Below are 24,723 nucleotides of genomic sequence, written 5' to 3' on the forward strand. Positions count from 1 at the left end.
CATGTGCTGTGCTGTGCTAAGTCGCCGAGTTGTGTCCGACTCTTTGAGGCCCCATGGACTGTAGCCCGCCAGGTTCCTCTATCCATGGGGATTCTCCAGGCAAGAATACTGAAGTGGGTTGCCATGCCCTCCTCCAGGGAATTTTCCCAACCCAGGGTTCAAACCCAGGTCTCCCACAGTGCAGGCAGATTCTTTACTGTCTGAGGCCACCAGGGAAGCCGATGGCACCTGGGATCTCTTGATCTGGCATTCAATCCACACCAAGGCCAAGTAGGAAAAGAGTTGCTCGCCAAAGAGAGCTTAGTTTTGAAAACCATAATTGCCTCCTTGGTGGTTCTGTTCCATTTCTAATATTTATTTATTTGGCTGCACCAGGTCTTCGTCACGGCATGCAGTATCTTTAGTTGCGGCATGTGAACTCTTAGTTGCAGCATGTGGGATCTAGTTCCCTGACCAGGGATCGAACCCAGGCCCCTGCTATGGGAGTGCAGAATCTTAGCCACTGGACCACCATGGAAGTCCCATTATTGGTTCTTTACTTAGGGCTTGTAAGAGGGTCCATACAGTATCCTGATCTACTACTGAGCTACTGACTCACAAGGGCTGAGGGAAGAAGTGCCTGTAGCCTGAATAAGAGAAACATCTGTCGTTCTGGGCTCTACTTGAAATAGGCAGCTTTTCACATCACCCCCAAAACTGGTTGGGTCAACACATCTATCGTGTATATGCTTCACAAATCCAAAGGGACTCATCTGGTGTGGTACTTCTCTTTTTAATAGAGAGGACAGAAAACGACTTGTTCCTTCCTTTAAAAGGATTAGCCCAACATGCCTCAAATAATTCATTGATGTGGCAGGATTCCTTACAGATTGGTTTATATGATAGATTGCCTATTATTTCCTGCTTAAAACAACAATAATCTTTTATCATCTCGCACAGTTTCTGTAAGTCAGAAATTCAGACAGGGCACAGAGCAGACAGCTTGTCCTTGCACCATGATGTTGGGAGCCTAACTGGAAGACACAAAGGCAAAGAACTGGAGTCATCTGAAGGTTATTCACTGTCACGTGGGCCTGGCCAGGGCTGTTGACCAGAAACCCACATGTGACCTCTCCATGTGGCCTGAGCTTCCTTAAAATGTATTGGCTCGGTATAAAGGGCAAGAGTCCTGAGAGAGAGAACCAGGAAGAGACCATACAGCCCTTGTATAACCTAGCCTGGGAAGAGAGTCAGTGTTGTATCTGCTGTATTCTGTTAGTTAAGGCAGTTATAAAGGTCTATTCATGTTCAAAGGGAGAGAAAATAGACCTCTTCAATGGAAGAAGGCCAATGTCACAATTATAAGATGAGCATGTGGGACGGGGTGTATGCCAGTGAGGCCATCTTTGGAAAATACAATCTACTTTGAAGAGAGAGCCAAAGCCTCTACACACTGAACTACTGCATAGATCTAAGCGATGGCACATTCCTCAGATTGGGTAGTAAACTCACACTGATGTTCTATCACATGGAAGCAGGTTGTTTCTGATATTTTTGCTTATCAGGATAAATTACTTCTCCAAAAGTATAATGTTAATAGACATATGTGACATGTCAAGCATTATCTTGATTAAATTCAATAAGGAGATGCCTTCTAGAACAGCACCTGTCATGAGGATAACCCACTTTGGAGGTATTAACCCAGAGAAGTTTACCATAATTTACTATCATTCTTCCAAACCCATCCACCTTTTGCACCAGCTAGACTTCAGGTTGAATGGACCTGTGGTCTCTTAAATTTCCCCCAGAGATGTAATACTGTATTGGTTTATTATTTTAGTGAGGAAGAGTTTCAGGGTCTTCCTCTTCCTCCACTCTTTCCTCAACAGTCCTTACTTCACAGGTCAAGTCAATGTAAGAAATCTATCAGTTGTTAAGGGCATCTTTTTCTAGCTGGACACTCAGAAACTTGGGGGGAACTGCTACAGGAGGGGTTTAAGATTCCACTTGGCCTATGGTGAGGCTGACTTAGGTCAAAACTCCATCATTACCTGACCCCCATACGCTCCCACTCTGACACATGGACAAAAATACTATGAGTAGGACATAGCAACAGTTAACAGCTAGTGTCCAACTGTTGCCCAGGTGCTTGTGTAGTTTCTCTAGTGTATTTACCCAGATAAAATGGTAGTGGGTCCTTTTGGGGAAAGCCAGAAGACAAACATTACACAGTAATAAGGCTTTTACAAGCTCCATCCTCAAGAATACCTGTCTCTCCATTATTCAATAGGCTGTGAACTCAGGTCTAGCAACAGAACATAGGGCTGTATTTCTATCTTACTGACATCTGTCTCCAAACCCTGAGAAAATCTGGCTATACAGATCAAGTGGGGCTTTAGTGAGCTGCCATTTGTCTGGGTCCCTAGCTTCAATTAATTAATCACCTCCAAAGATCTTGGTATCCATTCTGATTATCACAAATTGCAGGTGGGCCACTATTAAAGGCTATTATTGGAAAAGCTCAAGTCCACTGAAAATAGGAAGCACACTTCGCTAGTACTCTTGGCCTACAGAGAACACCTACTAAGTCGTGTTTTAGTGATTCTAGCACTTCTATAACAAAGTATTGTCTCAAGCCATTGGGTAAAGGGAATGCCTTCAGTGTTTTATCAGGTTGGGAAAAGGAATGATATATTTGGTAATTCGTCCCAGAATTCCTTGAGTTTTGGAATCTTTTCTCTACATTATACAAAGGAATTTCTGTCATCCCAGCTTTTAGGATTGGCCAATATAAGGTTTGTGTGCATGCGTATGTGTTTAGTCGCTAAGTCGTGTCCGACTCTTCAAGACCCCATGGACTGTAGTCCCCCAGGCTCCCCTGTCCATGGAATCTTCCAGGCAAGAATGCTGGAATGGGTTGCCATTTCCTCCTCCAGGGGATCTTACAGACCCAGGGACTGAATCCATGTCTCCTGTGTCTCCTGCATTGGCAGGTGGATTCTTTACCACTGAGCCACCTGGGAATACCCTAATATAATGTTAAGCGTTATCTATTTATAATATGCCCAGGGGGACTCCCCTAGAGGTCCCGTGGTTAAGAATCCACCAACCAGTGCAGGGAACACGGGTTCTATCCCTGGTCTGGGTGGATTCCACAATGCCTTGGTACAACTAAGCCCATGCGCCAGAACTACTGAGCCGAAGCCGGCATGCTCTAGAGCCTGTGCTCTGCAAAGGAAACCCACTGCGATGAGAAGTCCACACTCACTGCAACCAGAGAAAGCCTGTTAGCAGCAACGAAGACCCAGTACAGCCAGGAATAAATAAAAAGATATTTTTCCTTACTCTGAGATAAACTTTTCTACTCTTTTAATAAACAATTCTTAAACTTAATCTACTTAAGGTATACAGATGGCAAACAAACACATGAAAAGATACTCAACATTATGCTTTAGGTAATTATAAACTAAAACAGCAGTGAGATACCACCACACACCTACTAGAATGGCCTGAATCCCCAAACAGTGAGAACACCAAGTGCTGGCAAGGATGCAGAGCGATAGGGACTCACTCATCTCTGGTAGGAATGCAAATGGTTCAGCTGCTTTGGAAGACACTTTCTTACAAAACTAAATATACACTTATGATCCAATAACCATGTTCCCTGGTAATTACTCAAAGGAATTGGAAATTATGTCTACACAAAAACCTGCACACAGATGTTTATAGCAACTTTATTTATAATTGCCGAAACTTGGAAGCAATCAAGATGTCCTTCAGTAAGTGAATAGATTCAAATAAATTATGGTACATTCAGACACTGAAATGTTATCCAGCACTAAAAAGAAATGAGCTATCAAGCCATGAAAAGACAAAAATGCATATTACTAAGTGAAAGCAGTCAATCTGAAAAAGGCCACAAACAGTATGATTCTAGGTATATGACATTCTGGAAAAGCCCAAACTATGGAGACAGTGAAAAAAAAAAATCAGTAGCTTCCAGGAGTTATGGGGGAGCGAGGCATGGAGAGGCAGAGCACAGCAAATTTTCAAAATGTGAAACGACTCTGTGTGATACTGTAATGATGGCTATATTGCCATTGTACCTTTGCCAAAACCCATAGATTACACAACACCAGAACGAACCTTAATGTAAATTATGGATTTTGGATGATCCGATCTGTTGCTATGGGTTCACTGTAACAAATGTACTCCTCTGGTGCAGAATGTCAAAAGTGGAGGAGGCTAGGTGAGGGACAGAGGTGTTTGGGAACTCTATACTTTCTGCTCAATTTTGTTGTGAACCTAAAACTGCTCTAAAAAATATAATCTACTAACTTTTCTGTAAAAAGTCTTTACCACAGAACTTTTCAGAGCCATTTCTACTTGGATATTTATATTCTAGATGTACAAGAGCTGATATGACATGCAATCTTTCCCAAGCTTATTTTAGCGTTTTTGTGCCGCACCTGTTAGCATCTCATGTGCCTCATGAGATGCTGTTCTGAGCGGCTTCATTTTTCCTATGCCCTAATAACTTGGTCCTTATTCAGCTCTTGCCCTTCTCTGGTCCCCTAGATCTGGTCTTGTTTCTCAAACATGTTGTCAGCAAGGCAAGAGTGAGCTGCCTGAATCTCAGATCTGATTGTGTCACTCCACTGTTTACCACAGTTGAGGCTAAACTCATTCCTGGGCTGCAGGAAACCCCCCTGCAGGGTTGGTCTGGTCCAATCCCAGCAAGGTCCCACCTCTCACGACAGCTTGACTAATACCAGACCTTAGAAACAGAACTGCCTGTGCTTCTTGGAATGTTCTGAGCTTTTGCAGGTCTCTCTCTCTCTGATCACATGCTACAATCTGCCTGGACTATTCTCCCCGCTCCACACCACTTGATTGTTAACTCCTGACTTGCCCCCAGGACTCAGCTCAAGTGCCTCTCTCCTTAGGAATGATTCCCCGACCTTCCTAGCTCCCATAAAGCATGTCTAAGAGATTCAGTCTGTTGCCCCATGACTCCGTGAGCGTCTTAAGAGCAGGGACTGTGATTCATTTTTTTCTCTTCAAAATGTTTTTTTCTTATCTCTTCAAATTCTAAAAGCTGATGGACCTTAAGGCTCAGTCTTCTCTTCATGCTTTCTCCTTAGACGACTTCACCCGGTCTCAAGGCTTTATATACCATCCACACTCTGGTGACTCTCAACCCAATACCTCCACCAAACCATTTTCAATGCAGCATCAACCTTTGCTCTGCTCTTTTTACAGATCTCCACACAACTGGCTCCTTGTTCAGGTCTCAGCTGAAATGCAACCTCCTTCTGACTGCTCCACTCAAATGGTCCCATACCCACCCTCTCCCCTAATCTTGTCTTACCTTGTATTATTACCACCCAAAATCAGATCATTCATTTACTTGTTTATTGTCCATCTCTCCTACCCACACCATCCCATGAGTTCAGGGAGTTTTGATTCACTGTTTTATTCCAGAGCCTAAGACAGTGCTGGGCACATTGAAAGCTTTCTTTAAACACTTGTTGAATGAATTGACATAGGCCTGACACGTAATATTTGCTAACATTTGCAGGCAAAGTGCTCTGTGTGCTAAATGTACCATAGGAATTGCTTCATTTTACACAAGCCTCATTTTACACTGATACACAGGGCTTTAGTAGCCAGGTCACAGACCAAGAAGGGATATGAACACTGGCAGCCTGGTTCAGCGCTTTCCGAGCCATTGTGCTATCCTCTCATACCTGGAAGTATTCAAAAGGTGTACTCGAAGGGAGGAAAGGGGGAGAGGCCTCAGTTTTTCATTGTGGGGGGTACTTCTAGTTCCGATGAGTTCCGATAGTTCGGAACTCCAGCCCGCACAGACATCCAGAATCCACTCCCTCACAACTCTAGATTCCACTGGGAAAAGGTCACCTTTCTGACTGCCTGAGTCTTGACCTGGCCCTTGGGTATGCTCCCTATGCAGTTTTTTTTTTTTTAATTAAAATACAGTTGATTTACAATGTTGTGCCAATCTCTGCTGTACAGAAAAGTGACTCAGTTATACACACACACACACACACACATATATATATATATTTACATTCTTTTCTAAATATTCTTTTCCATTCTGGTTTATCCCAGGAGACTGGCTACAGTTTCCTATGCTATGGTAGGACCTTGTTTATCCATTCTAAATGTAATCGCTTTTTAAAATACAGAAAGTTGAGGGAACTGCCTCTGGAAAGCAGAAAACCTGGGTAGAACTCACCCTCCTCCACGAGTGACACACGGTGAGAATGAGCGAGCAGTGCTTCCCTGCAATATTTATTAAGGAATTTACACATACACAGGAGAAAGGCAACCAGGAGTTGTGGTTCCCACAGATGAAATCTTTTAAGCAACGTTTTCTTGTTTTAATTTTCAAGTGGGGTGAACTATGACTGAGAGGAAGGCTGCCCAGGCGTCCTGCCTCATACACCTGGACAGATAGGGGCGCAGGGCAGCCTGGACACACCAGTATGAAACAGCGACTGGCAGGTCGGAGAGGGGAAAGGAGGAAGGGAACTACCAATGAGATGGTAAATTTTTTCTTTTAACTAAAGAAAAACTGGCAACAGTTTTAGGCTGCTGATAAATTAACTCCTCTCTGTTGTAAACCTAAAACTAAAAAAACAAAAACAAAAATACCCAGCGCAGATGGGGAGAGAGTGGGAGATGGAATCCACACACGCACACAAGCGTACACATGTTAAGCTCTGCATCCCCACTGGAGGGGCTGGTCCTCCAGCCACAAAGCCAGATCCTACCGGATGAAGGCAGGGAGCGGGGTGTGTGTCTTCGTGTGGGACCTTTGAAGAGTCTTTGGTGCTAAGAAAGGCTGACCGAAGCAGCAAGTCCTGAAGTCTCAGATCCAGGAAACAATTCAGCGTGAAGTAGAGTCAGATTTTTGCTCATCCTTGCCCCAGGGCTGGGGCCAAACCGCTCTAAGACTGTTTTAATTCGATTTCAGTACTTCTTTAATTTCCATAAATCAGGGGAGCATGATGCCTCCTTTCTCACCCCCCAAAATTTAAACCTATGGAAATACTGGGTTGGCCAAAACATTCTTTTGGTCAACCCAATAACTTATCATCACATATAGAAGGACCTCTAAACTCTCCCCTCTTTGCCTAAAATACATCCCCTACAGACCTTTCTGAGCCTGACAGAAGTTCCACGTTGTGGGAGAGGTGCTCAAAGGTGTGCACATCTATCCTGCAGTCTAAGTGCCTTCTGCCAACGGTTCCTAAGGTGCGGCTGCCAGCAGAGAGCCTGGCCTGAGGCTGGGGACGGAATCAGGACAGCTGGGGGACAAGCAACAGAGAGGTCTGCAGGTTTGCGATGCGGCTGGGCTAGGCAGGATGCCGAGTGCTAAGTGACCCGGACCGAGTGACTTCTAAACCAAACAGAGAGAAGTAGGAGCGGGGGATGGGGAAGAGGAAACACAGGGAGACCGGGCGATGGGGAGAGTGGTAGTCATCCAGGTGTGCTGTTCTTATTTCCACATCTGAGGGCTGAGCGTCTGATTTGCTGCCTGTCCATTCCCACCGTTCATGGACTGTCCATAGCTCAGCATGCCGTTGGTGCCACAGAAGCTCATCCCGGCCATCTGCTGGGTCATCTGAAAGGGAGAGAGGAGGCTTTCAGACAGGCGGTGGGCACGGGGCCAATTAGAGCAAAGAGCGGGAAGAAATCCTTCCGCCTGCGGGGAGAGGAGAGTGAGACAAAGGGGAGCTCTGTCGTGGACAGAACTGTCCTGAACCTGCACAGACCATTCCGGGGACACCAGACCATGACGACGGAGGCCTCTGCCAAAGGGAGATGCTGTCTGAGACTAATGCTCAGGGAGGGGAAGGGGGAATCCTGGAGCGAGCTGACATAAAAGCGGCACAGGAGGTTATTTTGTTTCCTTTCCACTCTCATTCTGAAAAGAAGGGGCCTATTGTGAACTGGCTGGAGCCAACCCTAAGAGTATAAAGAGAAGCCCCCAGCCAGCCAGCACTCCTGTCTTTTCTCCAGCAAAGTCATTATCCAGAGTGTCAGGGAAAGTGCAGTGCCTGCTCCAGTAGACAGAAGACAAAGAAAAGGAAACGACTTTTCAGAAAGAACAAAGACAGGCAGAAAAAAAAAAGACCAACATGTCTTCACAGTATGAGAAAGCAAGTTGCTGGGAGAAAAGGGTTGGTGGCATCAGGCCTGGGTGGGGTTGATGCCCCTTTAGGAATTTGATTAAAAGACTGGCTCCTGGCAGTGAACAGACAAAACTATTTATCAAAGAAAAATGACTTAAATTTCCCAAGTCTGGTACATTTTCTGTATAAGATCTTTTTCTTTAGGAGAAAGGCTAACTTTTTTTCTTCCACCAACTTTTAAAGAAAATTTCAAATTTACAGAAAGGTTGAAAGATTAGGGTAATGAGACCCATACATCTTTCCTTAAATTCAACAACTGGTAACATTTTTGCTTTATTTTATCTTTGATATATACATATGTATCAGCTTTAAAAAATTTTTGATAGACATTGAAAATTGCAGATATTGTGACGTTTCACCTCTTAATAAGTCAGGAGGCATCTCATAAGAAGCTTCCCAGGTGGTGCTAGTGGTAAAAAAAAAAACCAGCCTGTCAATGAAGGAGATGAAGATCCCCTGGACAAGGAAATGGCAGCCCATTCCAGTATCCTTGCCTGGGAAATCCCATGGACAGAGGAGCCTGGTGGGCTACAGTCCAAGGGGTTGCAAAGAGTCTGACTCTCAGGTCTCATATGAAAGAAGACTTTCCTAGAATCACAATACAATGAACATGTCCAAGATATTTCACATTATACTATATTCTAACATACATTATATTTCATTTTTCATCTCTTTAGCCTCCTTTAACCTAGAGGAGTTTCCCCGCCATTTTTTCCTAACACCATTTGAAGAATCCAGGCCAGTTATTTTAGAGAAAATCCTTTAATTTAGATTTATCTCATGTTTTCTTATAATTGGATCCAAGTTAGATATTTTTGGCAAAAATTCTAATATATATATATTTTTTGATGTGGACTACTTTTAAAGTCTATTGAATTTGTTACAATACTGCTTCTGTTTTATATTTTGTTTTGGCATGTGAGGCATGTGGAATCTTAGCTTCCCCAACTAGGGATCAAACCCATACCCCCTGCATTGGAAAGTGAAATTTTAACCACTGGACCACCAGGGAAGACCCCCAAAATTCTATGTAAGTGATATTATATCCTTCTTAGTACAAGATACCAAGAAATGCATAAAACTAATGTTGTCCTACTGTTGACAATTTTATGTTTGATCACTTATCTAAGGTTGTATCTATCATATGTCCTTTCATTGTAATTACTAAGTAATCTGAAGGGTATATCTTTGCAAATATGTGAATACATTGTTCTTTCTATAATTATTAGTTGTCATTCTTCTGCAAAGAAGGCTTTCTCTCCCTCTATCCCACACCCATTTTTTAAAAAATATGGACTCATGGATTTTTTTTCTTATCATACAAAGCCTAAAAGTTTACTGGGATATGTTCGAGGTGACCATTCTGAGTCAGTTCTTCCAGATACACACACAGTAGTTTCTTTCAACATTGTATTCAAGTCTTTTATTTCTAGGAAATGTTCTTATATTAAGTTTTAAATATATTAGTCCTGTTCTACTATTTTATCTTTCTTCTTTGTGTAAGTGCTAAGTCTCTTCAGTCATGTCTGACCCTTTGTGACCCTATGGACTCCACCAGGCTCCTCTGTCCATGGGATTCTCCAGGCAAGAATACTGGAGTGGGCTGCCATGCCCTCCTCCGGGGACCTTCCCAGACGTAAGAGAACCTGCACTGGCAGGCAGGTTCTTCAGCACTAGTGCCACCTTTGGGGGTCGCCAAACAAACATATTTCTGTTAGATCTTCTTTGCCTAAGTTCTTTCTTTCTTTCTGACTCTTTTTAGTGCTCTCTATATTTAGTTTCTTTTCTCTGAGCTACTTCATGCCTTTCCTCTATGCCAAATATATTTTCAGTTGAATCTATTCTCCTCTGACTAACTTGTAATTCAGTCTATTTTTAAGATAATTGTGTCGTTTCTCAATTTGCTTCTTGAGTTCGGTAAACTTTCATTTCACATCTTCCAGTTATTTGTCCATTTTGGTTCTAAGCTTTTCACTTTTTGATTCAAGCTGTTTTGTCTTACCTGCAAGTGTTTGTTGCTGCTGCTGCTGAGGACACTTAATTCAGGATTGTGTAACAGTTTTCTTCTACTTCGTGACTGGTTTTGGAGAAAGAATTTTCATTTCTCAAAATGTTAGACTTCGTCTTCTATTTTCTTCTCATAATAGTTTTGCATAAATGTCACTTGCTACTTTCTGTTTATTTTGTGTGTGTGTGCATGTTCAGTCGTGTCTGGCTCTTTGTGACCCCATGAACTGCAGCCCCTCAGGCTTCCCTGTCCATGGAATTTTCCAGGCAAGAATACTGGAGTAGGTTGCCATTTCCTCCTCCAGGGAATCTTCTCCACCCAGGGATAAACCCCTCATCTCTTGCATCTCCTACATTGGCAGGCAGATTCTTTGTAGAACCTTATTTTTCTGAATCAGCACAGGTGAAAGGATCTGGGGAGACTTACTACATCTCTTAGTTCAAGAGCGCCCTCTTCCTTTAGTAAAGTGAAATGACTATTTGGTGGGGAGGAGGATGGTAGATGATTTTGTGATTCTCACTTCTTACTTCTTCACCACAAGGTCCCCAAAGAGCACCCCCTCATTCTAAGTCATCCTCATCTCTCCTAGAAACAATGCTTTGCCAAAGCTACCCCCTATAGTCCTATCTATTTCAAGTCCTTTATTTTTGATTCTCCAAGTAACAGAGTTATACTCCACCAAGTCTCAGAACACTTCTCAGCACGTCTCTAATCAGGGCAGGGCTTTCTCTTTCTTGGGGGTGTTTTATCTATGCTCTGTCACCTCTAGCCCTCTGCTCCTTCTCCTCTTTTCACATGGTCTCTCTGTTGTGCTGGCTCTGCTTGATTTTGGTGTTTTTAAAAATTTATTTATTTTTGGCTGTGCTGGGTCTTTGGTGCTATGAGGGCTTTTCTCTAGCTGCGAGCAGTGCTACTCTCTGGTTGCAGCATGCAGGCTTCCCACCGCTGTGGCTTCTCTTGTTGCAGAGCACAGACTCTAGAGCGCACAGGCCTCAGTACTTGCGGCACTGGGGCTCAGTAGCTGCACTTCCTGGACGTTAGAGCTCATGCTCAATAGTTGTGGCACATGGCCTCAGTTGCTCCTCGGGATGTGGGATCTTCCTGGACCAGGGATTGAACCTGTGTCTCTTGCCTTGGCAGGCAAATTCTTTACCATTGAGCCACCAGGGAAGCCCTGAATTTCGGTGTCTATAATCGTGTAATTTGAGGTTTGTAGTATTCTATTAGATGCGACAGTCATTGCTTATGGGTGCTTTTATTGCCACCTCTTGTTTATCTGTACAGGTTGTTTTGTTTTGATGACTGTGTGGAGAGTTCTAGAATTAGGCAATTACCCTTATTCTACAGGAATCCAAAATGCCTCTGAAAGTCTGAGGTTAGATAGACCTTCTGTTAAAATAAATAAATAAATGAAGCAAACCCAAGAATATCTCTGGCGAGATCTCATTTACACTATAAGGATTCAAAGGATAAGGGGGCAGACACTAAGTGAGACGGCCTTGAGGGAGGCTCAGAACTCTCGTCCTGAGTGGAATGGAGCAGCTTACCTGAGTTAGGTTCCACTGCAGCTGCTGAGCTGGCTGAACCCCATACACAGTCTGGGGCATAGCTGCCATGCCTGCCATGTAGCTGGCCTGCTGGGTGGTCATCATTCCGTTTGGCACACCCATCATGGAGGCCTGCATGCCCCCCATATAGCCTGCAGGCATGGCCATTGGGGCAACCATCCCAGAAGCTCCCGGCTGAGCTACCATGCCTACTGGTGGAGGCATCATGCTCCCCATTAGGTTGCTAGGAGGTGTAACCCCAGGGAAGCTGGGGTAGGCAGTGGGATACGCCATCTGAGCAGGAGCCATGAACATTGCTGCCAAGAGAACAGACATACAGATCTGTGAAAGAGGAATGCACACGAGGTCAATCCAAACGCTCACTGGCTACTCCTTCCAGCTAGAATTCCTCAGACAGATTCTCTACAAGACTTGCTCTGGCTTCCAGTGGGCTGCAGACCCAAGCACTTCCCCTTTAGGGTCCAGATCCAGACCCCAAGTCAGGCTTCAGAGAGGCCGACCCCACAGAAGCATGGCTCTGAGTTACATTAATATCCATCTCCTAATACTCAGTGGCTTCACAAGAAAAGTCATGTTCAGGCTTGTTTGGAGTATTATGTCAGGGCCCTGGCACAAGAAATAATTCCTGCATGGAAGGCCTCCCGTTTCTACCTGGCACACTGCTGTGACCCCTATGAACTCTACCTTGGGTGGGCATCTGAGGCGTCTGGGATCCATACAGTGACAGGATGGAGTCTTTAGACAGCTGCTTCTTGCTTGTTTCTTCTGATTTGCTCCCTGGCTCTGGAAACAGGTTCAGGTTTTCCGGAACTGAGCCAGCACTCCCTGGGGCTGGCATGGAACCTACAACCTTAGGATAAAGGGCAGGGAGGAATTGGAATGGTCCTCCTGGGGTTCTCTGTAAGGATGTCCCTCGTCTCTCTGCTGCTTCTAACATTTGCCATGAGAAAACATGGCTCGAGTTAGTAGCTTCCTGACACTTTTACCATACAAACATCTGGAAATACCTGATAGTTAAGCTCTGGTACAATTCTTTGCTCCTTAGCAAAACAATGTGATTTGGGGAAAAACTAACAAATTAAAATGACCTACAAATGATGCAGTCAGAGAGAACTAAGATCCCAGAACCACTGTTTACTGGCTGTGTAACGACAGGCTAGTCATGTAACTTTTCTGAACTCTTTCCTCATCCAGAAGACCCATTTTGCAGGATTGTGGTGAATATTTTAAATCATAAGTGAAATACACAAAATCACCTGGCACTGTGCCTGGTGTACACAGCTGGTATTCCACAAATGGGAGTCACTGACGGTTTCAAGCCTTTCCTATTTACAAACTCTCTGGAAATAACTCAGGCTGAGGAGGTGACTTATAGGATTAGCCTTTACAATCTGACACATCTTCAACAGAAGTTCACATAAAGGGCCCACTCTTTTTGGGCAAGAGACAAAATGGAATGAGTAGGCTGTAACAGAGATGACAGGGTTAAGGGAAGAATCAAGAAAACCAAAGTCAAACTCCACCAAGAACGCGTGACTTGATTCCAGGATTAAAGTTATCAAAAGCACCGTTTACAGAATGCTATTTCCTCCTGAGGCACCCACAAGACTCACCTTTCTGGAAACTGAAGAAGAGGGAGATGAAACAGAGGCCAAAAGATCTAAATCCTTCTCTAGGGTACTACTGGTCTTACCATTTGCAATGGAGCAGGATACAGGAGCATCTGGAAAAAGAGACCAAAGTTAAAATGTAGCCCTGCTTATTAAGCCCATTCCTTTCTTCTTTTCCAGACACAAAGTAGAGAAGGCCCACATGCTCCAATCACAGACCCTGAAATCTAGGCTCTGGAACCATACAGCTTGGATGAGGCATCTCACAAGATTCCCGAGAACACACTGGAAAAGCCTGTAGCTCAGGCAGAGGACAGGAGGAACTTGGGCTTGAAGGCTACATTAGCACCATTGCAAAGGAGCTGGCTGGCTCCCTTCTAGCTATTTGAGCGGCAAAGCTGTGTAGGATTTATTCTCAGAGAGAAATGACAAGTACAGACATTAGAAGCTGAAGTAGCCAGTAATCAGCGGGAATGGACTGAAACAAAGTACAGCCATCAGTACCATGAAAGGTAAGAATAGGCTCTATTTCTGAAAGGGGCAGAACCACTAGCTCAGGGTTTCAAAAGTCTGGAGGAAAATGACCACAAGGTAAGGGGCCATCTCAGAAACAGGATGCACCTGGAAAACAAGGGTTGGGGGCAGGGCTCACAGGGGCTGGTCTAGTGAAACTTGCAAACACTTACTGAATGCTCAGTGTGTGGGGGCAAGGAGCTAAGAGCTTTAGAGGCATTATCTCATTTAGTCCTTCCAACAACATCTCTGATGTAGACTCATCATCCTTACTACAGGAAGAAAGTAATGTTGAGAGGTTGAGCAAGCTACCCAAGATCACAAAGACAGTACGTGGCAGAGCTGGGACTCTGGCTTCAAAGGCCATGCTTAACCGGTACTGGACTTAATCACTCCTCTATTACTGTACTGTCTTCCTAGAGAATGTCAGCACTTCTTAGAACAACTGCTTAGATATAAAACAACAGGAAGAATAGGCGGGAACAACCTTAGTGATGAAGCCACCAACTGAAGAACCCCATCTCTAACTACCTCCCCTGGATCACAGAGGATTCATCAACATTGGTGAGATTACAGGTGTGGAAAAGTCTAGCTCTTACCAAGGCCCAAGAGATCCACCACAGGAGCTTTGGATTTCGGGGAGGTTTTCCGAGGTAGCTGTGGATCTTCTTTTTTCTGTGGCTAGGGTTAAAATATGTTACAGAAAGAAATAAGCAGGTGTTTTTGAAGCCTCTATTCCCCTCTCCAACCGTAAAGCCACAGGGATTCTTGTGGCATGGATGCTGTTATTCAAAGAGAGTTACCAAAGAAACAGAACTCAGGAAGTGGTGTGTGAAAAAAACCAAATCAGAAGGCATAGTGCAGAAATCAAACCTAAAGTGAAAAACAAAACTGTCATCTGCACTTGTCTGGCTTTCTAAAGAGACAGATCTTTCCAAAACCAAGACAACCACAGACCAGGGTATCCAACAGAAGCAGCAGATTTTGGTCCCAGGAGAAGCAAAGAATAAAGGCAGGTGTCTGATGGTACAAAAGGTAATGGTCAACACTTCTCCCAGTGATTAGAAAGCCTTTAATACCAAAAGGGAACTCATTTTATAGGTTACCTAATTCGCTCTGCCAATATCACTACGGACTGTGTTCTGAAGACACTATGATTCACAATGATGCTAAAAGACCCTCGAAGGAAAACAGTAAAAAGTCTTCTTTCCCAAGATTCCAAACTCCTTTGTTAAAGGAGTTGTGACCCAGGGATTGAACCCTTGTCTCTTACATCTACACTGGCAGGCAGGTTCTTTACCACTAGCACCACCTGGGAAGCCCCATCTTAGAGTATCTACTACCACAGCCATAAGGTGTCCAGTGGGAAAAGAAAGGTGCCTACTTCATTATGACAGAGCGAGAATACAAGAAGGGATGGTTTAAAATGAATTAGTATGGCCTGGCTTCTGGACTGTTCTTAACAGCAACAGGAAAATGAGGTACAGAAGGCCTAAGGAGAGAAGGACTAATGTAGCATCTGCTCAGAAGGTGTCACAGAGCCTTGGCATTCTGCCATGAAACGTGCCTCTTGCTCAGATGGGACAGGTGCCGTTCCCAAGCTCCCATCTGGACTTCAAAGGCAACGTGACAGAGCAGATCAGGTAGCAACAAGGCGATGGGAAAGCAGCAGGAATGGCAGTGGGTGATCTAATCTGCATGTGGCCCTCTTTTAGGCCCAGGTGTCATGGTGCAATGTGCTCTCAACTGGCCCTCCCCCTCCGCACCCCTCCCCTCCCACCTCCTCTCCTCCACACGTGTCAACACACCCTAACCCATCCACACAGCACACATACTTCCCCCACTTACCATTTTCACTTTCTCAAAAACAACAGGTTCCATTTTTTTCTCTGGAGCTGGTTCGCTCCCTCTTTTCCACTTGTTATCTTTTTCTTTCTACGATGATTTAAAAAAACAAGACAAAGAACAGGCCCCATGGTGACTAACAGTTCAACAAATTATAATCCTAAATGTCTCAAAAGGACACACAAATCCCTACTGAATCTGATGCAGCAGTCTGACGGACTGTGGGAGGGTCTTTTGTGGGGCATGAGCACTGGCGTCTTCCACTCTGGCCTCAAGGCTGTAGAAAGGCATCTTTCAAATTTCTTAAGTACCTCCCTCCTTGTTCTGTCTAATCCATGTATGACTGTTAGTGTGAAGACCGGGTTATCTATTGAGGTTAAAACATTTCACCGGTTTGTTGTCCCTTTTGGACCCAAGTTTAACTTGCTCATCATGGTACAGTAGTGAAAAATGTTCATCTTACTTGACATATAGGCTTCAATCAAAGGTTCTCTCCCTTACAAATATGAGCCAAGTGTGAAGTGTTTCCTTATATATAAATGTGAGTAATAAGAGCTGTGAACTAACCCCACAGGGCTATCACCTGGATCAAAAGAACAACAGAACACAAATGTAATTTGCTATATATTAAAGGATATTGTATAAATACAATGACTAAAGTTTGAAGTCCCCCATCTGCCTCTTCTAGCCAGAGGGTTTTGTTGTTTAGTCACTCAGTCGTGTCTGACTCTGTGACCCCATGGACTGTAGCACGCCAGGCTACCCTGTCCTTCACTATCTCCCACAGTTTGCTCAAACTCATGCCCATTGAGTCAATGATGTCATCCAACCATCTCATCCTCTGTCACCCCCTTCTCCTGCCCTCACTAATCTTATTTGTAAAATGCAGCACAACTGGAGCTGAAGCTCCAATACTTTGGCCACCTGATGCAAAGAGTTGACTCATTGGAAAAGACCCTGATGCTGAGAAAAACTGAAGGCAAAAGGAGAAGTGGGTGGCAGAGGATGAGATGGTTGGATCGCAGCACCAATTCAAAGGACATGAACCTGGGTGAACTCCAGGAGACGGTGAAGGACAGGGAGGCCTGGCATGCTGCAGTCCATGGGGTCACAAAGAGTTGGACACCATTTAGCCACTGAACAACAAACACATGAAAAATGGTCAGCCTGACAATGATCAAAAAATGAAATTTAAAATGTACTTTTGGGCAGAATTCCCTGGCAGTCCAGTGGTTAGGACTCTGAACTTTTAATGCTGAGAGTCCAGGTTTGATCTCTGGTTGGAGAAATAGGATTTCAAGCCAGGAGGCATGGCTTGAGGCTCCCCATTTTGGGGAGGAGAAAAAAATCTTAATAGTACTATCTAATATTGGTAGGGATGGAGTAAAACTACTCTACTCATCCAATGCTAAGAAGACAGTATAAAACAAAACAACTTCTAAAAAATATACTGGCAAAAGTACGAAGAGACAAATATTGAAACCCTTTGACCAAGATTGTATCTTGTAATGTACCTTAAGAAAAATAATCCAAAACATGGAAAAAGTTACATATGCCAAGAAATTCATTCCAGAATAACATATCTGAAGAAAAACTTAAACTTTATGCCACAGAGGGGAATAGTAAAATAAACTGTGATCTAGCTACTCACTGAACAAGAGGCAATGATTACAAGTTGTGAAAAGTAACAAGTAAACAGGTGACAGGTAAAACACATGATGTGCTAAGTTAAAGGAAAACAGGAGACACTCTATCCAACTATGTTACAATTATGCCTCCCAAACGTAACTACACAGGGGAAAATGGGGGAAACACAGGGATGACAGTCATTATGAAGTTAAGAGTAGGCACAGATTTTCTACTTTAACGTTCATATTATCTGTAAAGTGATATTATAATCATGAAGAACACACGCAGCTATGCTTGTTGCATACATAGTGTAACACTTTAATACAGAACACTTTATTTCTCAAAATTAAAAACATCTTATCTGTCCATTTAAAAAGAATACTCTTCAACAAAGCCAGTTTCTTTTAGATTTGATATTAAATGCCTTCACTTAGCAAATATTAATTCTTGGCATATAAATCTTCATGAAGATATTTTTTTAAAACTCTAAATACATCAAATAAAAAGCTTTGAAATAGCTCTTTGGCACACAGGAGACATTTCCTTTCTAAGTGAAAACATTTAGTGAGTAAAACAGGCTGCTTTCATGGGTATGGTACAACAGCAACATAACTATGAATGAATACCATCTATCTCCATACAGCAACTCTTTCCTCTTCTCCTACCTTCTGAATTACCTCAGATACCTTTTTTTTGACCTTGTCTGATTTCATATGTTCTGGTACAAAAAATAGAGCTAAGCAGACAGACTACAGTTCTCTACAAAGGAAAGAAAATGTCTGCTTCTTTTGGTTTCAAACTCTTCTTGATGGTGCCATCCAAGCCGTAAACGCACGCTGGGTTAAGTCTTTCTTGGAAGAGACACGACACATCCCTTTTCTGGTTGACTGTGGCATAAGAGTCCTTCACACAAAGCTGAGAAGGAATCATCATTACCTAACTACATGTATTACCCTGCACTTGCTTGCCCACATTGAAATCAACTACTGGTTAGAGCCCCTTTTCACACAAGATCAAAAGATCAGTCTTGAGCTAATTCCAATTAGTTTGACTTTATCTGGAAGGGCTTAGAGCCCCGTGTAAATGTAATGATTTCATTGGCTAGTACCTCTTCCACTAAAATAAATAACAGACAGAGGACAGATGATAGGTATATAGGTCTTTTGCTGGAACTGGAGAATCCCATATTCTCCACACTTCCTTAGCTAGAGAAACAGTCGATTATTTCAAAGCAAATTTATTACAGTCTTGTCAAAGGCTTTTTGAAGGTTTAAGTTAGTCATATTTATTGGTTCCCCTCTAGCTGTCATTAGGCATATTTTCTTCTTCCAGAAACCATGTTATATTTCCTCCTGTATGCTGTATTTCAGATTCTAACCACATGTCTAGGATGCAGAGTGTATTTGGCAACTGGGAGTCTCCTAAAACTCCTCTCGAGAACAAGCATTCCATTGGTGGTCAGTCCACTAACACAATAGAAATAAATATATGCTGGTCAAATTTGAGGAAACTCTGGTGATATAATTACACTAATTTTGATGACTTCATTTACAGAAAAAAAATGCACACACACGTATATATGCACACACATACTATTCTATTTGATCTAGTATGCCCAACATATCCATATAAAGAAATAATTTGGAACTGGGAATCACTGACATCTAAATTCAGATCATGGTAAAGAATTCACTGATGGTTGGTCCATCCCTGAGGCAAAAGTTTGCTCCATGATATCTCATGGTCTTGATTCAATAGCTGGCTTTATTCAACAATTTTTGTTTTTATGGTCTTAGAGTATTTTGGTAGCTGTTCTTCAAATTCTCCCCAGGCCTGATTAATAAGCAAATTATTTATTATAAACAAAACTTGAAGGATTTAAAACCAACCCTAAAGGCATTGATGTCCAGACTTCGGTCCATGTATTTCTTCTTCTCATACTTATCTCGAATAAATCCCTCGACCGCACTGTAAGAAGCTTATTAAGGATAAAGCAAACAAATCTTTCTCACAGAATGACTATAAAAGGTCAATTGGTATCCCATGAGCATTGTTCTCCCATCTTCCTTCTGCCTGGTTTCCCCATGTGGCTCCTGTCTCTTCTGGCCTATCCCTAACCAAAACCTTAAAATGCCTCCTTCATGGCTACTGCAGGGAATCACCATTTCCTACGATCTTCCTTCAGAGAAATGAGAGCAGAAATGGGGTCACTCTTCATTTTGACATCAGTGGAGCCTGTGGCTGTTCTACTGAGAGAATATAGGTAAAGCAGTCAGTTATCTATTTTAAAGTCCTTAAGTCAACAGGACTGAAACAGACATCTGAGTGCCCCTTAAAAAAAATATACGGGACTCCCATGCCCCACTGCCAGATTCTGATCTGGGGTCCTCTGCAGGGCTCCAAATCTACATTTAGTACGTTCCCCCTGTACCCACCCAAATCAAACTCTAACAAGATGGTCTACAAGCCATATTTTGAGAAGCACTGCCTTCAGGGAGTTTGGTTTTATGAGCTGGGTGCTATCTCCATTTGAGGGGCTGGGAAAGTTATGGATTAACTGGTCAATAAGTTAATTCTTTCAGGTAGGGCATAAAAAGGCATTAAAAATTAGTGGCAGTTTTGCTGAATCAACATAGCACAATAAACTATTCTTTTTATCAAACAACAGTTTCAGAGATCCAAAGACTATTGGAGATGTCACTCTCTGGAAGAATTCACAGTGAACCACAGCAGTCTTAATTTCTGGCTGCGTTGCCCCTGTGTGACACCACCATTCTGACATTAGAGAGTATACGTGGGCTTTCTATATGTCTTGGTTGCAGGAGAGAGGAAAAGCCAGACTTCAACTCATCCACATATAAAGACGGCCCAGTCAGATCATGGGTCCTGAGTCTTCGTAACTCTCCCAAGACACTACCACCACCACCACTACCAATAAAACCATTCAGCCTTCAAAGTTACTCCAAAAAAGATACTGGTCTATTTGAGGTCGCCGAAAGGTCTCAGGCAGGTAGGCTTCATAAAGTCGGTTTGCCTTTCCATTCCCCATCTCTTGCATGCACTGCAATCAAAGAGATGTGGAAACAAGGAATGTCACATTAGGGAAGAACTGAAAAACTTCTTATCCAACTGCATCATTTTACAATTGAAGAACCAACTGAGGGAGTGGCAGAATCTAGATTTAAACTTGCGTATTCTGATTTCCAATCCATGATTCTCTCTGCTCTGCTCCCAACCATTTCCTTCCACAGCCGTCTTTCCTGCCACTCTGTCTCCTTTTATTGAAAGATTTGTCTAACAAGATATATTTGATTCAATAGTAATTTAAGATCCCATTTGAAAGTCCAAGACATAGAGCTGCCAATCCAAATGCCTACTTGGCAGGCAATAATCAGTGTCTAATCAGGCAGGCAGTAATTAGGAACAACTACAATTCTGAGTTTATAGTAGTAATTAACCTATCCACTGTATTACCAACAAATATGTTTCTCATTAGGCTTTTGAAAGACTCCTTAACATTTGTGAGAGATAAATTCCAAGAGTTTTAAACATCTTCAAATTCTCAACTATCTCCATGGCATGTAATTTCCTCCATAAGATACAGTCAAGTATAACTGAAAAATATAACTAATCTTTTAGTCCTTCAGTGAATCTATAAAGATAACCTAAAGTAACTTCTAAAGCCATTTTCTGTCAAGAATAACCTCTTATTTACAACATCAACTTTAGCAACTGGTTTTCTTTGGAGCCAGGAGATTTCCCCCAAACAAAATATATATATATATATATATATATATATATATATATATATTTCTATAAATTACTTTAAGAAGTTTCAATGCAGGAAGAGAACAAAAAACAGGGAAGCCACATCAAGCTGCAGCTCTCCAGCCAGGCTGGATTCACTAACTTAAGTGTCTCACACTCAGCCCACCAACCTAACAGCAAGCAGGATTCATATATGCATTTCTGCAATAAAAAACATTAAAAGTATAGGTGTTGGACTTTTTTTTTAAGTGAGTATCTAAAATTACAAACATTAGATCTGAAAATGCCAAGGGCCTTAGAAAATAATACAAAGATCCTCCTTCATGTCTTCATGAATCCATGGGGTCCTAGTCCATAGAGCATTTGTGTTTTGAAGGAGGTAAAATATAAGTGGAATAACTTGTGTCTTAAATATAAAGATAAAAATTTTTTAACATGGCATTAGTGTTGAACACTTAAACTTCCCTCCATCTTCACCTTTGTGCCCAGTTTGACTGAAATTCATCTGGAACTACTTTCACATGAAGTATGAGAGTGGTTGACTCGCTCCTGGGTTGTGTAAGTACCTGGATCTGTTCTTGAGTCCACTGGTCGAGGTTAACCGATTTTACCCTGGATATGTGCACCCCGAGATTCCTGTGGATTCCAGCACATCGAATGCAGATGAACACACCAATATTCCAGGAGGCCCATCGTGGCCCTGTGGAGGTCAGGAGCAGGGCAATAAAGTAAAAATTAAAACAACATTCAAGACCCAAACCAGAATTATTTAGGTTATGAGATAACATTTCAGTTAGAATATATATAAGTGAGAGAATTGTTACCATGATCACTTTTTAGATTTTTTAAAATTTTGTTTTTATTTTTTTGACTGCACTGTGAGGCTTGTGGGATTTTAGTTCCCTGAACAAGGATTGAACCCCAGGCCTAGCAGGGAAAGCTCTGAGTCCTAACCACTGGACTGCCAGGGAATTCCTACAATCACCTTTTTTTGGTCATTGTTTTGTTCATTTTTCCAAAAATGAGCCTTTTTAAAAAAGGTTTAAAGTTTTTAAGTGTACAATATGGTGGTCTTTAGTATATTCACACAGTTATGTACCATCACCACTATCTAATTCCAAAATGTCTTCATCATCCCCAAGAAGAAATCTCAAGCCCAGTAGCAGGCATTCCCCATTTCCTCCAAACTTCCCCCCACCCCAGCCCCTGGCAACCACAAATCTACTTTTTCTTTCTATAGACTTGCCAATTTTGGACATTTCATAGAAATAGAATTATATAACATGTGGACATTTGTGTATGGAACAATAGCTTTTTTTAGAGTCTCATAAAGGTTGAACTGCAAATATTATAACATTGTTACTTATGTTTTTAAAAATCCCAGGAAAACAGTGGCAGGTCATGTCACATTCTATTTAATATGTTTCATGAACAGCCCTCCCTCAAGAAACTTTTCAATGGTGGTGAGACCTGGATTCAATTTTCCTACTAGGAAAAAAGATACAGACATGCCATGCCAGCTCAAGGCTAAGCCTGAAATTTGAAACTGTTTATCCTCTCCTCCCCACCAGGACTATAAAATATGCATCCAGATTCACTTAATAGGATCCTTTTCTCTAGGGCTAATGTCCCTACTTTACCCAACTACGGCATTATCTAGATTAAAAATTATCATATAATAAAGATGCTTATAGCAAAAAAAAAAAAAATCTCAGACATGTATTTTAATAAAAGTCTGTTACATAATCTCTCATCCCCTGCCAACTTTGCTCACCCTAATAATCATTCTGGAGAAATTTCAAACTCCTCTTCATAATTTTTACACAGGGTAAAAGCGACTTACTTTTATATGACATCTGCCAAAGATTTACTGAAAAATCACTAATATTTCTTTTGCCACCACTCCAATAGACAGAAATTCACCTCATAAAAGAAGCATGATGTCAAGAGCTAGAGGTTGTGAAAAAGAAGTGAAAAGACACTAACTGGTTTTCTACAGAGATAAACAGGAAGGACCTGCATTTGGAACAAAAAAGGACACAAGGTTTTGGTTCTGCTGAACACAGACAACAGTGTGGTTAGTCTGAGGGTTTTAACAGAAGTTTGTTTGTTTGTTTTTAATTGAAGGATAATTGCTTTATGGAATTTTGTTGTTTTCTGTCAAACCTCAACATGAATCAGCCACAGGTATACATATAGTCCCCCCTTTTGAACCTCCCTCCCGTCTCCTGCCCCATCCCACCCCTCTAAATTGATACAGAGCCCCTGTTTGTTTGAGTTTCCTGAGCCATACAGCAATTCCTGTTGGCTATCTATTTTACATATGGTAATGTAAGTTTCCATGTTACTCTTTCCATACATTTCAGCCTCTCCTCCCTTCTCCCCATGTCCATAAGTCTATTCTCTATTACTGTTTCTCCATTGCTGCCCTGTAAATAAATTCTTCAGTACCATTTTTCTAGATTCCTTGACAGAATTTAATGAAGGAGTGCTAGAGTCATATGGAAGAAGATTATTCTTAGAAATTTGAATCTGTAGCTATTATAAATAAAAAGGGAATTTCTGGATAAAGATATCACTCAGATACTATGGTTAAAAACTGCAAATACAGAAGGCTCACGTCCTCCTTACAACCACCAGGTGGTGTTCTCTGCCTGAAATTTTATCCCAATACCCTCTTACTGCTATAATCTTGATACACTCAGGTTTATCTTCTAAAAAGACCTTCAGTCCCTTCAAATCCCCAGATTTGCACAGTAGATCTGCCATGTAACTAACAAGCACACAAATGATCCAGACACTTCTTTCAGTGGCAGTGAGTTACATAAACACAAAGTGGAAAACCTAAATAGATGGAAATGAGATTCTTTAGGGTGCTGTGGGTCTATTTCGGGTTACAGTTTTTATAAAGGAACTCAAGATAAAATAGAAATTATACAGGATTAAAAGTGGGACCAAAAGTTAATATTTCATGTCTCTTTACCATTTTCCCTTTGCTCTAGATTCTAGAACTCATGATAAGATAGCTAAATTGTACTTGTTTGCTACAAAATCACAAGCCAAAAACACTAATTAAAAGTTAGCTGTGAAGTGTTACGCTATTTGCTTCCTGACCCTAAGTCTGGAGAAGGTGATTCCCAAACATCAAAGCCACTGTCACAACTGTGGAATTTCTCCAGATCGCATTCCAGAGTATAAAGTCTCTGAGGAATACAGGACTAAATCCTGATATCCTGGAGCTGCCAACAAGGCCTCAGTATAGAAACACAGGCAATAATATTTTCATGAAAAGTCAAAGGAGAGCCTCCTCTGCCCCACTCCCACATCTCTCCTACGACCTTTTCCCAGTGAAATATAGGCTGTTCCATCTCGGACACTCAGCTTCCTTTAGTTTTACACTGCTTGATTTATTAAGCTGTAACTTTATGCTCCATAAAGGATTCCAAAATTTAAAAAAAGGAAAACACGGGAGAGACAGTTACTTATATGGCTGAAAATATAGGGAAACAGGGTTGTTATTGAAAGCATAGGGTGTGGAGAAAAGGGAACCCTCTTACACTGTTGGTGGGAATGCAAACTAG

The 24,723-nt window shown here is 42.1% G+C and overlaps 1 protein-coding gene across 1 annotated transcript in view; it reads right to left on the bottom strand.

The window, feature by feature from the left end:
- Positions 1 to 3,390: 3,390 nt before the first annotated feature.
- The window catches only part of SMAP2 (small ArfGAP2), a 51,034-nt gene continuing 29,701 nt past the window's right edge, over positions 3,391 to 24,723 (bottom strand). Inside the window, exons 2-10 of the mRNA XM_065915589.1 lie at positions 21,709 to 21,842; positions 20,350 to 20,435; positions 19,264 to 19,342; positions 15,749 to 15,835; positions 14,500 to 14,581; positions 13,391 to 13,500; positions 12,462 to 12,627; positions 11,757 to 12,073; positions 3,391 to 7,630 (exon numbers count right to left, since the gene is read on the bottom strand). Of these exons, the coding sequence (XP_065771661.1) occupies positions 7,505 to 7,630; positions 11,757 to 12,073; positions 12,462 to 12,627; positions 13,391 to 13,500; positions 14,500 to 14,581; positions 15,749 to 15,835; positions 19,264 to 19,342; positions 20,350 to 20,435; positions 21,709 to 21,842 (1,187 nt within the window). The 3' untranslated portion in view covers positions 3,391 to 7,504. The remainder of the gene's footprint in view (positions 7,631 to 11,756; positions 12,074 to 12,461; positions 12,628 to 13,390; positions 13,501 to 14,499; positions 14,582 to 15,748; positions 15,836 to 19,263; positions 19,343 to 20,349; positions 20,436 to 21,708; positions 21,843 to 24,723) is intronic.

This window comes from Muntiacus reevesi, chromosome 1, assembly GCF_963930625.1.
Source record: "Muntiacus reevesi chromosome 1, mMunRee1.1, whole genome shotgun sequence".
Lineage (NCBI taxonomy): Eukaryota > Metazoa > Chordata > Mammalia > Artiodactyla > Cervidae > Muntiacus > Muntiacus reevesi.